The sequence below is a fragment of the Poromitra crassiceps genome, assembly GCF_964638095.1.
Source record: "Poromitra crassiceps genome assembly, chromosome: 19".
Taxonomy (NCBI): Eukaryota; Metazoa; Chordata; class Actinopteri; order Beryciformes; family Melamphaidae; genus Poromitra; species Poromitra crassiceps.
Window position 1 is genome coordinate 13,651,289 of NC_139646.1, and position 12,575 is coordinate 13,663,863.

General features: G+C 50.2%; 1 protein-coding gene across 1 annotated transcript in view; it reads left to right on the forward strand.

Annotated features, from left to right (window-relative positions):
• The window catches only part of chrna8 (cholinergic receptor, nicotinic, alpha 8), a gene marked incomplete at both ends in the record, with an annotated part of 78,144 nt that extends 65,827 nt beyond the window's left edge, over positions 1 to 12,317 (forward strand). Inside the window, 3 exons of the mRNA XM_083655794.1 lie at positions 483 to 569; positions 2,899 to 3,008; positions 11,727 to 12,317. Coding sequence (XP_083511920.1) covers positions 483 to 569; positions 2,899 to 3,008; positions 11,727 to 12,317 — 788 coding nt within the window. The remainder of the gene's footprint in view (positions 1 to 482; positions 570 to 2,898; positions 3,009 to 11,726) is intronic.
• Between the last annotated feature and the right edge of the window lie 258 nt (positions 12,318 to 12,575).

Here is a 12,575-nt window from a genome sequence, read left to right on the forward strand (position 1 = left end):
GAGAGGCACGCCAATAGGGCAGGTAAGGCCACACAGCAGCCGAGCTGCGGTCAAGGCAGCGCAGCGGCCGAGCTGCGAATGCGAGCTGCAGGGCCAGCTCGGCGAATGGCAGAAAGGGTGTAGCGAGCCTAGGGATCTCGCGCGCACATATATATATATATATATATATATATATATATATATATATATAGATATACACATACATACATATATATGTATATGTGTGTGTGTGTATATAGATATATAGGTATAGATATACACATACATACACATATATATATACATATACATTATATATAATATATAAATATACACAACTTATATATATATACACACACACACACGCACACGCACACACACACACACACACACACACTCCACAGCTGCTTTCATGATAACAGTTATGAAACTATCATCTGCTTGCTTTAGATGAAAGAATTTCTCCTTTTTGATCTGTCTTCCGGCCGTATCTCTTCCTGCAGGCATCACGGTGCTGCTGTCTCTAACTGTCTTCATGTTGCTGGTAGCAGAGATCATGCCTGCCACTTCAGACTCTGTTCCTCTCATAGGTAAGACACACAGGTCTGCTCGATAATTGGTTGACTAACTCCAAATGCCTGCCAACTTATCTGCCACTTTGACACGCAGGGAGTATTCATTCTTGATCGTCTGTCAAGCTCGCACCAGAACTTCTACACTGATTAGGTGCATTGAAATAAGACAATGCGTGGGAAACAAATTAAAAACACTGCATGGGAACAATGATCATGTATGTATTGGGTTGGAATGGCTGGGAGCTGCAAGAGTATAGAACAGGGTCATTTTAGGGGCAAGGCCATCTGGCCTTCGGCGTCGCAAATGTTTTCAGGGCACAATTCCACATGCCAGTGCACAAAGGCAATTGCTCTATTGACATCGTGAAGAGTGATTTTGACATCCTTTGCATAGGGCAGGCTACATTAAACTTAGCCTGGTAAACCAGCCGGTCACGTTAAGTCACATTTCATTTCATTCTACCAGACCGTCTGGCCTCTACTCTGGGAGGGCTTTCTGCAGAAACTGCAAAGCGGACGAGCCAATCAGCGACCTGCCTCGTAGTTGACATTGTAACCAGCCAATCTGGAACATCACTAGCAAAACAGTAATGGCCGCCTCCTTGCCTGTCCGCCCCGAGGAGTAATGTCAGCGTTCGTCTAGTTTAAACAGCCATAAAGTGCAGTTATTGCAGAAATAGACTCAATAACAACAGTTAAACGAGTACAGGAGTATGCAACAGCGAGTTTCTGGGCAGAAAATATGTTTTTGCCGTTCTCCTGAGTGGATTTGGGTTTGACTGGATGATTGGCTTAAGGAGTTGTCTGTCAGGGCAAGTACACCCACCCAACTTCCGCCCACTGCAAAGACTGGGTGAAAGCTTCCGGCCAGACGGGAACGAACAACAAAATGAAATGTGAGTTCACGTGACCGGCTGGTTTACCAGGCTACATTAAACTGAGATCACTGATGCTTTTAAAGCAACTGACAGTAGTAGGCTGGTAGCAGGGCATTGCCAAGGTGGCCTTAGGGATCTCAGGGCATCATGGCCAGAGGGAGGGGCAATGGGGGCCATGGCCACTCCACTCTGTGTAATTCCCACTCTGGTATAGAAGGTCCTGGTTGGTGGGTCAGTATGGGGGTCAGTATGGGGGCCATGGCCATGGCCTCCACTCTGTGTAATTCCCACGCTGGTATAGAAGGTCCTGGTTGGTGGGTCAGTATGGGGGTTTTGCCTCAATTAACATTCAGTATTTTGTCAGACGGATAACCTGGGAAGGATGATGGATGTAAAGAATCCATTTCCTGGCAGAGAGCTGGCTGAGATGGGTTGGAGATCTTATCAAACCTGACAGCCACACCTGAGGCAGATTGCAGTTGAATCATCTTTGGGTAGATTGACCTACAGTATACATCTTATTGGGGCTGAGATCACCAAAGCAGGGAAGAGAGATGAACTTGTGTCTACATACTGTAATCACGTTTCATTAATATTCCTCTGTGTTAGTTTGTGTGTGTGTGTGTGCCTGTGTGCCTGTGTGTGTGTGTGTGTGTGTGTGTGTGTGTGTGTGTGTGTGTGTGTGTGTGTGTGTGTGTGTGTGTGTGTGTGCCCCCGCTGGCAAAGATTATTCTTGATGTAAAGTTTTGCCTGTGGGTTGACCTGTTGAAATACTTAGTCCCTGGGAGCTGACACGTGACTACTCTGTCAGACTTGACCTAATTGACTCCTCCCCCCTCCCCATCCTAATGAAACTACAGGCGATCAGAGAAGTTGCACTTGCCAAAATACAACATCTGTTTTCAAATATCCATATACCACAAAACATTCTCACGGAGCTGAATGACAAGACAGTGCGAGCCGTGAGGAACCTGTGTGTTGCGCAATAGCCACAACTCCTCAGCACGGCTGATATTTCATGAGTTTGGTTGTGAAGCAGGTGTCCATGTACAGATCAAAAGAGCAGGCTATTTCAATTATGGTGACTGAACGTGAATTCAAACCTGAACTGAATTAATTAATTAATTAACGAGCAGTGACGCTCGCCTCGCTCCCTTTGCGTTGCAAGCACAGTGCATAGATAATTATTTTGAAATAAACACCAACAAATGAAGATTTTGTTTGCTAAAAATATGTTATGTATTTAAAAAATGATTAAATCGATATTTTTTCAATAAGGCCAGAATTTTGGAATGATACCGGCTGCATTGGCCAGCCAGAAAAAAGCCTAGCGGAATCCCTGATACATACATACATACATACATACATACATACATACATACGTACGTACATACATACATACATACATACATACAGTGTTATACTTTACTGTACATGTAATTTATGTCTTTTTTTCTCTTTTCCAGCCCAGTACTTTGCTAGTACCATGATGATCGTGGGCCTGTCTGTGGTGGTGACAGTCCTGGTTCTGCAGTTCCACCACCATGACCCGCAGGGAGGGAAGATGCCGAAATGGGTATGTTAACACAGTGCCTTATATCCAACCATTACTTCACACTGCAGTAGTCCAGTATAGTGTAGCACAGTTTGCATCTTAAAACAATTTAACCGGTTTAACAATTTAATTTTTAAACACACCTTTAGTGCTTTCCATTACAATGTTTTATGGCTGCTTTGCATATTTATATTCCATTTCAATTCCATATTCCATATTACAAGTGCATATTCCATCTAAAGAACATATTGTAGCGTTCCTGATATTTCATGAGGCAGAGGCTTCTTGCTGGTACAGGTTCTTTATTCACAGTTATTCATATTCACAACTCTCCGCTGTTGTCATGCTCATAGATAGCAGCTTCCCCCTAGGCAGTGCGCGGAGACTGACTGCACATGCTCAGTCTCCGTCCGGAAGTGGTCCCACAGCATAGTGCTCCCCCACATAACACTCCCCCACACAGTTCCTATCTGTAGTGGAGACACTACCATTGCTCACCACTATGTGTCTACTGCTGATTCGCTACATACTCCCCGCCCAACAATAAGGTCAACGCCCACGTTGACACCACATCACACCTCCCCTGTACCAACACTCCCAGCATCTTTTTTTCTTTTTAACAGTTCTTTGTTTTTTAACCACATCTTATGTTTCCATCTCAGGCTTTTCCCACGTCTCCTCCCCACAATATCTCATGCCATAACATCATCCACTTTTCATTATAACACTTCCAACCACCATCTCCTCCTTTTTTTTTTTTTTTTTTTTTTTCTTTTTTTTTTTTTTAGTCCAACACGAAGTTGCTCAAATGTCCTGGAGCCCTTGGCTCTCTCCGTGGCCGTGTTAGTCTCTGTGAACCCGCCGGTGGGCCTGACCCCACCTGCAGTGTCTCTGGTGCTTCAAGTCTCTGAGTGGGGCCCGCCCGGTCATGGCCGGACGCCCCTCTCTGTGGAAACCGATTCCTTCTTTCACTCTGTATAAGTGAAACCGCTGGGCGGCCGAGATCTGGGGGAAGGGTGCACCCCCCCCGGTATGGGGCCAACCTGTCCCTGTGGAGTACCTTCTTGCCACCAAGTGGCATCTGCACCCGGTACACCACCTCCCCCATTCTCTCCATCACCCTGCATGGGCCTGTCCAGTGACAGTCCAGTTTAGGGCTACGCCCTTTTTTTCTCCGGGGTGTATACACCCATACCAACTCCCCCCCCTGGAAATGGTTTCCCTTTGCCCTCACATCATAGTTCCTTTTTTGTCTCATGCCCGCTTTCTCTAGCTGGGTCCGAGCGAAGTTGTGAGCGGACTCTAATCGATCTTGTAGCCTCCTGGCATACTCTCTCCCCGGGGGAGCGTCCGGTGCATCCGGTGGCTTGCCGAACGCCATTTCTGCTGGTGTCCGCAGTTCTCGACCTAACATGAGCAGGGCGGGTGTGCAGGAGGTGGACTCGTGTGTTGCGGATCTGTAGGCCATGAGGATGAGAGGCAGGTGCGTGTCCCAGTCCCTCTGGTGCTCCTCCGTGAGGATGGCCAACTGCTTTTTCAGTGTCCTATTGAATCTTTCTACTAGGCCATCGCTCTGGGGGTGCAATGCTGTGGTCCGTGTCTTTCTAATGTTCAGTTTCTCGCACATGGTGGCGAACACTCGTGACTCGAAGTTTCTTCCTTGGTCACTGTGTAGGGTCTCTGGTGCTCCGAACCTACTGAACATGCCTGTGACTAGTGCGTCGACCACCGTCCCCGCCTCCTGGTCGGGCAGCGCGTATGCCTCTGGCCATTTTGTAAAGTAGTCCATAGCTACTAGGACGTATCGATTTCCACTCTCTGAGCGTGGAAACGGCCCCATCACGTCTACCCCTACCCTCTCCATGGGGGCTCCTGCTGCTAGCTGTTGGAGCGGGGCGCGAGACTGGTCTAATGGTCCTTTGTACGCCGCGCAGAGGTCGCAGCGCCGACAGAAGTCCTGTACGTCTCTCCTCATCCTCCCCCAATAAAAGCCTTGTCTGATGCGACGGAGGGTTTTGCTCACCCCAAAGTGGCCCGCCCCTACTGTCCCATGGCAACTCCTGCACACCTCATCTCTCAGTGTCGTTGGCACTACTTTTCGCCACTTGTTTTCTCCCGTTGCTGGCTCTTTCCAGCACTTCATCAGCACTCCACTGTTCAATCTCAGGGTGTCAAACCCTGCCCACAGCCCTTTGGTTGTGTCGGTGGCCCCCGCCACCTCCTCCCATTGCGGCTTCTGGCCCGCTTCTACCCACTGCAGCACTGGTGACAGCTCCCTGTCGTTTTCCTGGTGGCCCTTCCAATCTGCTGCTTCTGCCATCCGCAGTGTCTTGCACACTGGCCCATCTCCCGTGTGGTTAGGGCAGATTCTAGCGTCTTCTTGGAGCTCCCTCTCTCTCCCCTCTCTCTTCTCACAGTACACACACCCCCTTTCCGCGCAGGGTCGTCGTGACAGGGCATCCGCATTTACGTGGTGTCTCCCTGCTCTGTGCTCTATGGTGAAGTTATAGTCCGCCATTCTCTCTAACCAGCGGCACACCTGTCCCTCCGGCTCCCGGAAGGACCACAACCACTGCAGCGCTGAGTGGTCGGTCCGTATGGTGAACTGAGGCTGTCCCAGGAGGTAGTATCTAAAGTGTCTCAGTGCTTCTACGACTGCTAGGAGCTCCCGACGTGTGACGCAGTAGTTTCTTTCTGTCTTATCAAACGTCTTACTGAAATACCCCACCACCTGCTCCCCCTCCGGCCCTGCCTGGGACAGCACGGCCCCCATACCTCCATTGCTGGCATCAGTGTCTAATAGGAACGGCAGTGCGGGGTCTGGTGCTCTAAGCACGGGGGTCTTGGTCAGCGCTTTCTTGAGGGTTTCGAACGCTAGGTGGCATTTTGCTGTCCAGTCGAAGTCTGTGTTCTTTTCTTTAAGCCGGAACAGTGGCTCTGCGATGTCAGAAAATCCTTTTACAAACTTCCTGTAGTAGGATGCTAACCCTACGAAGCTCTCGAGTTCACTTTTGTCTCTGGGGGTGGGCCATTCTGAGACTGCCCGTGTTTTTTCCTCTAGAGTGCGGATGCCCCCCTCGCCGATGCCATGTCCCAAGAACTCTACCCTCTTCTTCAGGAAGTGGCACTTATCTGGGTGTAGCTTTAGACCCGCCGCTGCTATTTTCTGTAGGACTTTCCGTAATGCTCCCACCGCTGCCTGAAACGAGCCCCCGTGTGTCAAGATGTCATCTAAGTATACGACGCATTCTGTTTGGGGAATGTCCCCCAGCAGTTTCTCCATTAACCGCTCGAACGTTGCGGGTGCGTTACACAGCCCGAAACTGAGTACTCGAAACTGCCACAGTCCTCTCTCGGTACGGAAGGCGGTCTTTGGCTTGGCATCGTCGCAGAGGGGCACCTGCCAGTACCCACTGCGGAGGTCTAGTGAGGAGAACCAGGCTGACTCCCCCACTATGTCTAGTAGCTCCTCGATGACGGGCATCGGGTACGCGTCTTTTTTTGTCACTTTGTTCAGCCCTCTATAGTCTACGCAAAATCGCATCTTTGCGCTATTTTTCTTTTTTACCAACACTACTCCCGATGCCCATGGGCTCTCTGACGGCTCGATGATCCCTGCCCTCAGCATGTTTTCTACAGCTTCGTTCGCTATATCTCTTCTTGCTGCTGGAATTCGACGGGGATATGATCTGATGGGCTGCGCCCCTTCAGTGTCTATTTGGTGTTCTACCAGGTGAGTGCAGCCTAGTTCATCGTCCGTCATCGCGAAAATGTCTTTGTACTCTTCTAGTACTCTCCACAGTTCGTCGCTCTGTTGTGGTTCTAACCCCTCGCTCTGACGTTGGTGTAGTGTCCTGAGCATTTCTAACCTCTCTGTCTCTCCCTCTGCCTGTTGCATTGGCTGAGGGCAAGTGTTTGGAGGTGGGCTAGGGGCGTGGTTTTGGGGGGGGGTTGGGTCTGCTAGGTGGGGTTCATGCTCTACGGTGACGCGGTACACGGTGATGTTGTTAACGTTAGGCCGTTCCCTTGGAACGGTGGGCGGTTGGCTCATTTGGACTACCGTTCCTTCTGCAAATGTCAATGTGCTTCTTCCTAGGTCTACTGTGCATTTGTTCATCGTTAAGTAGTCTTCCCCCAGGATGCAAGGCCCCGCCATTTCTACCACCCACACCGGAAAGTCCACTGTCTGTCCCCCCACTGTTATCATTACGTGTCCCCTCCCCCTCATTGGCATTAACTCACCGGACACTGTTCTTAGCAGCTGTGCTGCTGGCTGCTCCAGGCGCATCCCCTCGGGCATCATGTTGACGTTCACCAGCGTCGCCGTACACCCCGTGTCCACCAGGGCGGCGCAGTATCTCCCTTGTAGGTAGGCTGGAACATGGCATCGGTTCATCGCGCGCGGCCCGCTCTGCATGTTGACAGCTCCGGCGATGTCGTCTACTTCGGGGCACGGCGGAGCCCCACCTCTCTGTTGCTGTCGGTGGGCTCCCTCCTGCGACGCTGTGGCTACGGGGACTGTGGCATCGTAGACCTGTCTCGCCCCATCTGGACGGGCCCCGTACCGTTTCCCTGGTTCCACGTTCTCCGGCGGCAATCTGCTTCCCGATGACCGGGACGCCCACATCCCCAGCAGATCATGCTCCCTCTAGCCCAGCTGTTGTTCCGCTGGGTGGGCTGTCGAGCGGGGTTGGCTTGCAGGGTCGCTCTGCGGAGCAGTTGTTCTTTGAGTTGTTGTACTGACTCGGACAGTTCTTTCACCATGTTGCCTTGTTCTGCCAAAGCCGTCTTCCACGCTGGCTCTTCTTGTATCGGGCTTTCCGCTGCCATTCTCACTACGGGGACAGCTCTCCCCTCTTCGCTGTTCATGGTCCAGCCCTCTACTGTCTCTCTTTCAAACGCCAGCTCTAGCGCTATTTCTAATGTCTTTGGCCGTTGCAGCATTACTTGCTCTCGTAGCCCTCGCGGCGCGATAGCCTGGACGAAGTAGTTTCGGGCTAGCTCGTCCAGTGCTTCTGGCGGCAGCCGGCTGTATACACGCCGGCTGAGGATCTCAATGTCTGTGGCTAGCGCCCGCAGCGACTCCCCTGGTCGTCTACGCCTGTTACACAGTTCTGCGACCATAATGCCTTCTTCTTTGCATCGTCCGAAACGCCTCCTCAGGGCCGCCATTACCACGTCTAAGTCTTTGGTGTCTGCCATTGCTGCTACACATGTTATAGCTTCACCCTCGAGTGACATTACCAGATGACTGGCTCTCTCTCCCCTCGACCAGCCATTCATTTCCGCTGCTACGTTGAACATTGTGCAATATGGCTCCCATTCGCCTTTACCGTTGAATTTTGGCGGGGTGATTTCCTTTCTTCCTCGCCGCCCGCCGTCCTTCGTCTCCTCGACCCGTGTCTCGTCTTTGTCTCCGGTTCTCCGGCTAGCTTCACCGGGCCGTGGCACAGCCTCCATTGCTACAGCGGTGTTGTCAACCCGCTCGATCTTCACTCTCACCGGCCTCGGCTCTTCCGCTCTCTCCGCCGCCTCGTTAGCCCGTCTGCTAGCCTCTTTGAGCCGCGGGGTAGCTTCCGTGGCTACGGGGATATCGCCGTTTAGTTCGGATTTTATCGTCACAAACCCCAGGCTTGCTGCTGCTATCCCCGCCTGGATCTCTGTGGTAGCGGCCGCGTCTACCCCGTCTTCTTTCTCCTCGGGTGCTTGGTAGTCCGCCCCGGCTCTTTCTCTTCCCGCCTCCCGCTTGAGTCTTCGCTTCTCTCTCTTCAGGAACTTCTTAACCATTTTTTCCGATTCTGGAGGTAATTCACCGTTTTAAACTTCTGACGCCAATGTAGCGTTCCTGATATTTCATGAGGCAGAGGCTTCTTGCTGGTACAGGTTCTTTATTCACAGTTATTCATATTCACAACTCTCCGCTGTTGTCATGCTCATAGATAGCAGCTTCCCCCTAGGCAGTGCGCGGAGACTGACTGCACATGCTCAGTCTCCGTCCGGAAGTGGTCCCACAGCATAGTGCTCCCCCACATAACACTCCCCCACACAGTTCAGTTCCTATCTGTAGTGGAGACACTACCATTGCTCACCACTATGTGTGTACTGCTGATTCGCTACAATATTAACAATTAAAGTAATCTACATTGAGTCACAATAAAACCTGAGTGGAGGTAATCTGATCCAGCAACCTCAACACACAGAGTTAATAATTATTACTTTTTGCTCCACTGTTTTGCTGTACAGTAGATAAATGATGAAGAATGTCATCTTTGTCACCCCTGAGTTGTATGTAAACTCATAAATTTGTATGGTCGCCTCACCCACGCCTGAAGTGTGTAAGGATGCTTACACAGGGGCCATGAAGCATAGGGGTGTTTTGGTTTCAAACCTGGCTCACATATTCTGCATTAAATCCTTTTTTCCTGCTACTTTCCTGTCAGTCTGCACTAGTTCTGTGTTGAGAGCAGGTCGGCTCTGGGACATCTAAACAGCTATTTGAGCTGTCATGCGTCTAAATAAATGAAAACCCTATGAAAGTGTAGCCTGAGATCCTGTAGTCTATGCTCACTATTATTTTGTGAATTAGATACACCAGTGAACAGAAATGTATCTACATGTGAACAATGATTATTTAATGCACAAAGTCTTTGGCGATTAGACTCCATCATTACGTCATCCTGACATCATCGTGATTATGAAGGGGTAGCCTAGTGATGCCGAGAGTAGAATAGGATATCCCCCTGTGGAGTCTAGACCTGGTGGTGGTGATGGACTCTGAGAACTGACAAGAGGGCTTCTGGAAATCTCGGACCTGGAGGTGAATGCGGTGGAGGAGGGTTGAAGCAAATCGCACAAATGACGGCGGATGAGAGGAGAACAGCTTTTAAAGTTGCTGCTAAAAGTGAGATTGATTGAAAAGAAAGTTGTGTCTAACTGACTGGTTTATCAAAAGTGGCAAAGCCCCCTACTCAGCTGTTATGCAGGGGAGCTGGGAACAGAGGTAGAGTGAGTGACTGAAAAACAAAGATAGTCGTCATCTGTGAACTATCACTGTGTGTCTCTCTGAAATGTTGCAGATGTGTGTCTCTGTGTGTGTGTGAGTCAACAGGGAATTCTAGGGTGTATTCACACCTGTCTCATTTGGAGCAGTTGTTCCGAAACAGAGAGCGTTTTCCCCCTTGGTGCGGTTCGTGTGGGGGAGTGTGAGCACAGCAATCGCACTCGGATGTGGGACAAAACAAGCGGGCCGAGATTGCCAAGAAAGGGTGGTCTCGGTCTGCTTCCAAACGAACTCTGGAGTGGTTCATTTATGGTGAGAACGTGATCAGACCTCGATCCGACACGACTGCAGGAAACAGTGCGCATTTTTGGATAAACCAGCTGCCGTGTTAAGCTTCTGGCATACTCCTTGCGCCCAGCCAAGCGCATAGAGCGCACGACGATTATGACGTCATCGCACGGGGCGTGTCGGGGGCGAGGCCTGAGCGCAGCGCGGCGCGTCCACGGAGATTTTTCTATCAGCGCGTCGGGTTTTGCTGCCTGTGCCTGTGAGATCTCCGTGGTAGGCTATCAGCGGATATCTGCTGTGATTGAGTCCTCACCGTCGTACAGTCGCCTTCAAAAGCATAATGTTCGATTATAACGAACTAGTTGTGTGGCTTAGCCTTCCCAAATGTTGAGGGTCGTTTTTTAGAATTTAATATATAGAATTGGGAATGTTACATTCAATTTCATTCAGACTGCCTTTCACTGATCGCCGGCATTTCTGGAGCACTCACTATGTTCTGTTTTGGCCTGCGCAGAGTGCGCGCGCCCTCCGTGGAGCCCCGCCTCCAGCGCGTGCGCGAAGAGTATGCCAGAAGCTTTAAGCTGCGCTGTGCGTAATGGCCTGAAGAACAAGCATTTTTATCAGTTAAAAACAACATCTTCATTCTTCAGAACCTGTTTTGGCGACTTGTGGAACTAGTGTTTGCATGGATAAACTTTTGCGGATTTTTGCATGATTGTATCATCAGTTTGAACTCGACCAACTTATCTTTGGTCTCCATTATGGTAAATGAAAACAAATCGTGGTCATCAGAGCCAGCCTTCTTCGCTGTGATACGATTGTCTGATTCAATCAGTCAATCAGACTGATTGCATGTCTTCCTCGAAATGTCTGTAGGCTGTTATTTATTATTATTTATTAATATTTGATTCCTGACAGGACAAATGTTCATAATGCGTAATCCTCTGAAGTCTCCGTGATTAGAGCTAAACAGTCACGTGACTTTCTTTGACATTTCCAGCCCGGAAGTGAGTTCCCCATTCTCCATACTGTAGACATTTAGAAAAATCCTTAATGAGTTTTAAGGCTGGAACCAAGCCAACCCGTGACCTACTGAATCGTGAGTGACCATAAAACATTTCATTTTTTATTTTAGTTTTTGCTCCAACTGAAATGTTTTATGACGCCTCGCCCCTCCTTCGCTACGGGGGCTCAAAAGTCTCTCTCCCTCCCTCTTTCTCTCTTGACATACAATGTAGGCCTACCCAACACACACACATACACACACACACACACCTCTAGTCTGTTTCAAATGCGACTGGCGAGTCAGTTATTTTTTTCCTTCTCACCTGACATGTTCTCTCTCTCGTCACATCCATCCTGATCTCGCTTTTTCATCCTACCATCCTTCAATTCATATATATTCCACCTATACCTCCTCCCATTCACCCGCCCTCTGCCTCATCATCCAGATACGGGTCATCCTCCTCAACTGGTGCGCTTGGTTACTCCGCATGAAGAAGCCGGGCGAGGAAAGCAAGACGGCCACGGGCGCCGGCAGCCCCCCGACCAACGCCTACAAGTACTCCCACCCTCCGGCTCACCACACCAGCACCAGCAGCATTCAGATGAGCATTATACCTGGCCAGGCGTCCACCCAGTCGACCACAACCAACGGCAACATGAACCTGTACTTTGGCTACCATTCGATGGGCACGGACAATCCCGCTTTCCCACCGAGCACCGATTCGGGCGTGGTAGCGTGCAGCGGCAGCCACACCGACGGATCGTCCCCGCACCACGTGCACTCGGAGCAGGCACGGACGTTGCTGCTGGAGCAGGTTCCGGAGATTTCCCGGATCCTGGAGGAGGTGCAGTACATCGCCAGGCGCTTCCGGGAGCAGGACGAGGGCGAGGCGATCTGCAGCGAGTGGAAGTTTGCGGCGGCCGTGGTGGACCGCCTGTGCCTGGTGGCTTTCTCCCTCTTCTCCATCATCTGCACCTTCACCATCCTCATGTCGGCGCCCAACTTCATCGAGGCCGTGTCCAAAGACTTCACATAAGACCGACCTCTGCCCTCTCAAAGAGAACGAGAGGCCAAAGACTAAAAATCCTAGCGCCTAAAAAATTAAGTGTCACACAAGCCTCCCCACTATTAGCTTACTCTGTGAAGCCGTACAACATCCAGTCATTCTGAAACTGTTGTTAGACGTTATGGCACTTCAAAACCAATCCGTTACTTTTATTTTGATATAGTTGTCACTTGTCAGTAATAATGTACAGTATGGTTGTATGGTGATGATGTAGCTTTTTCTTCTCAA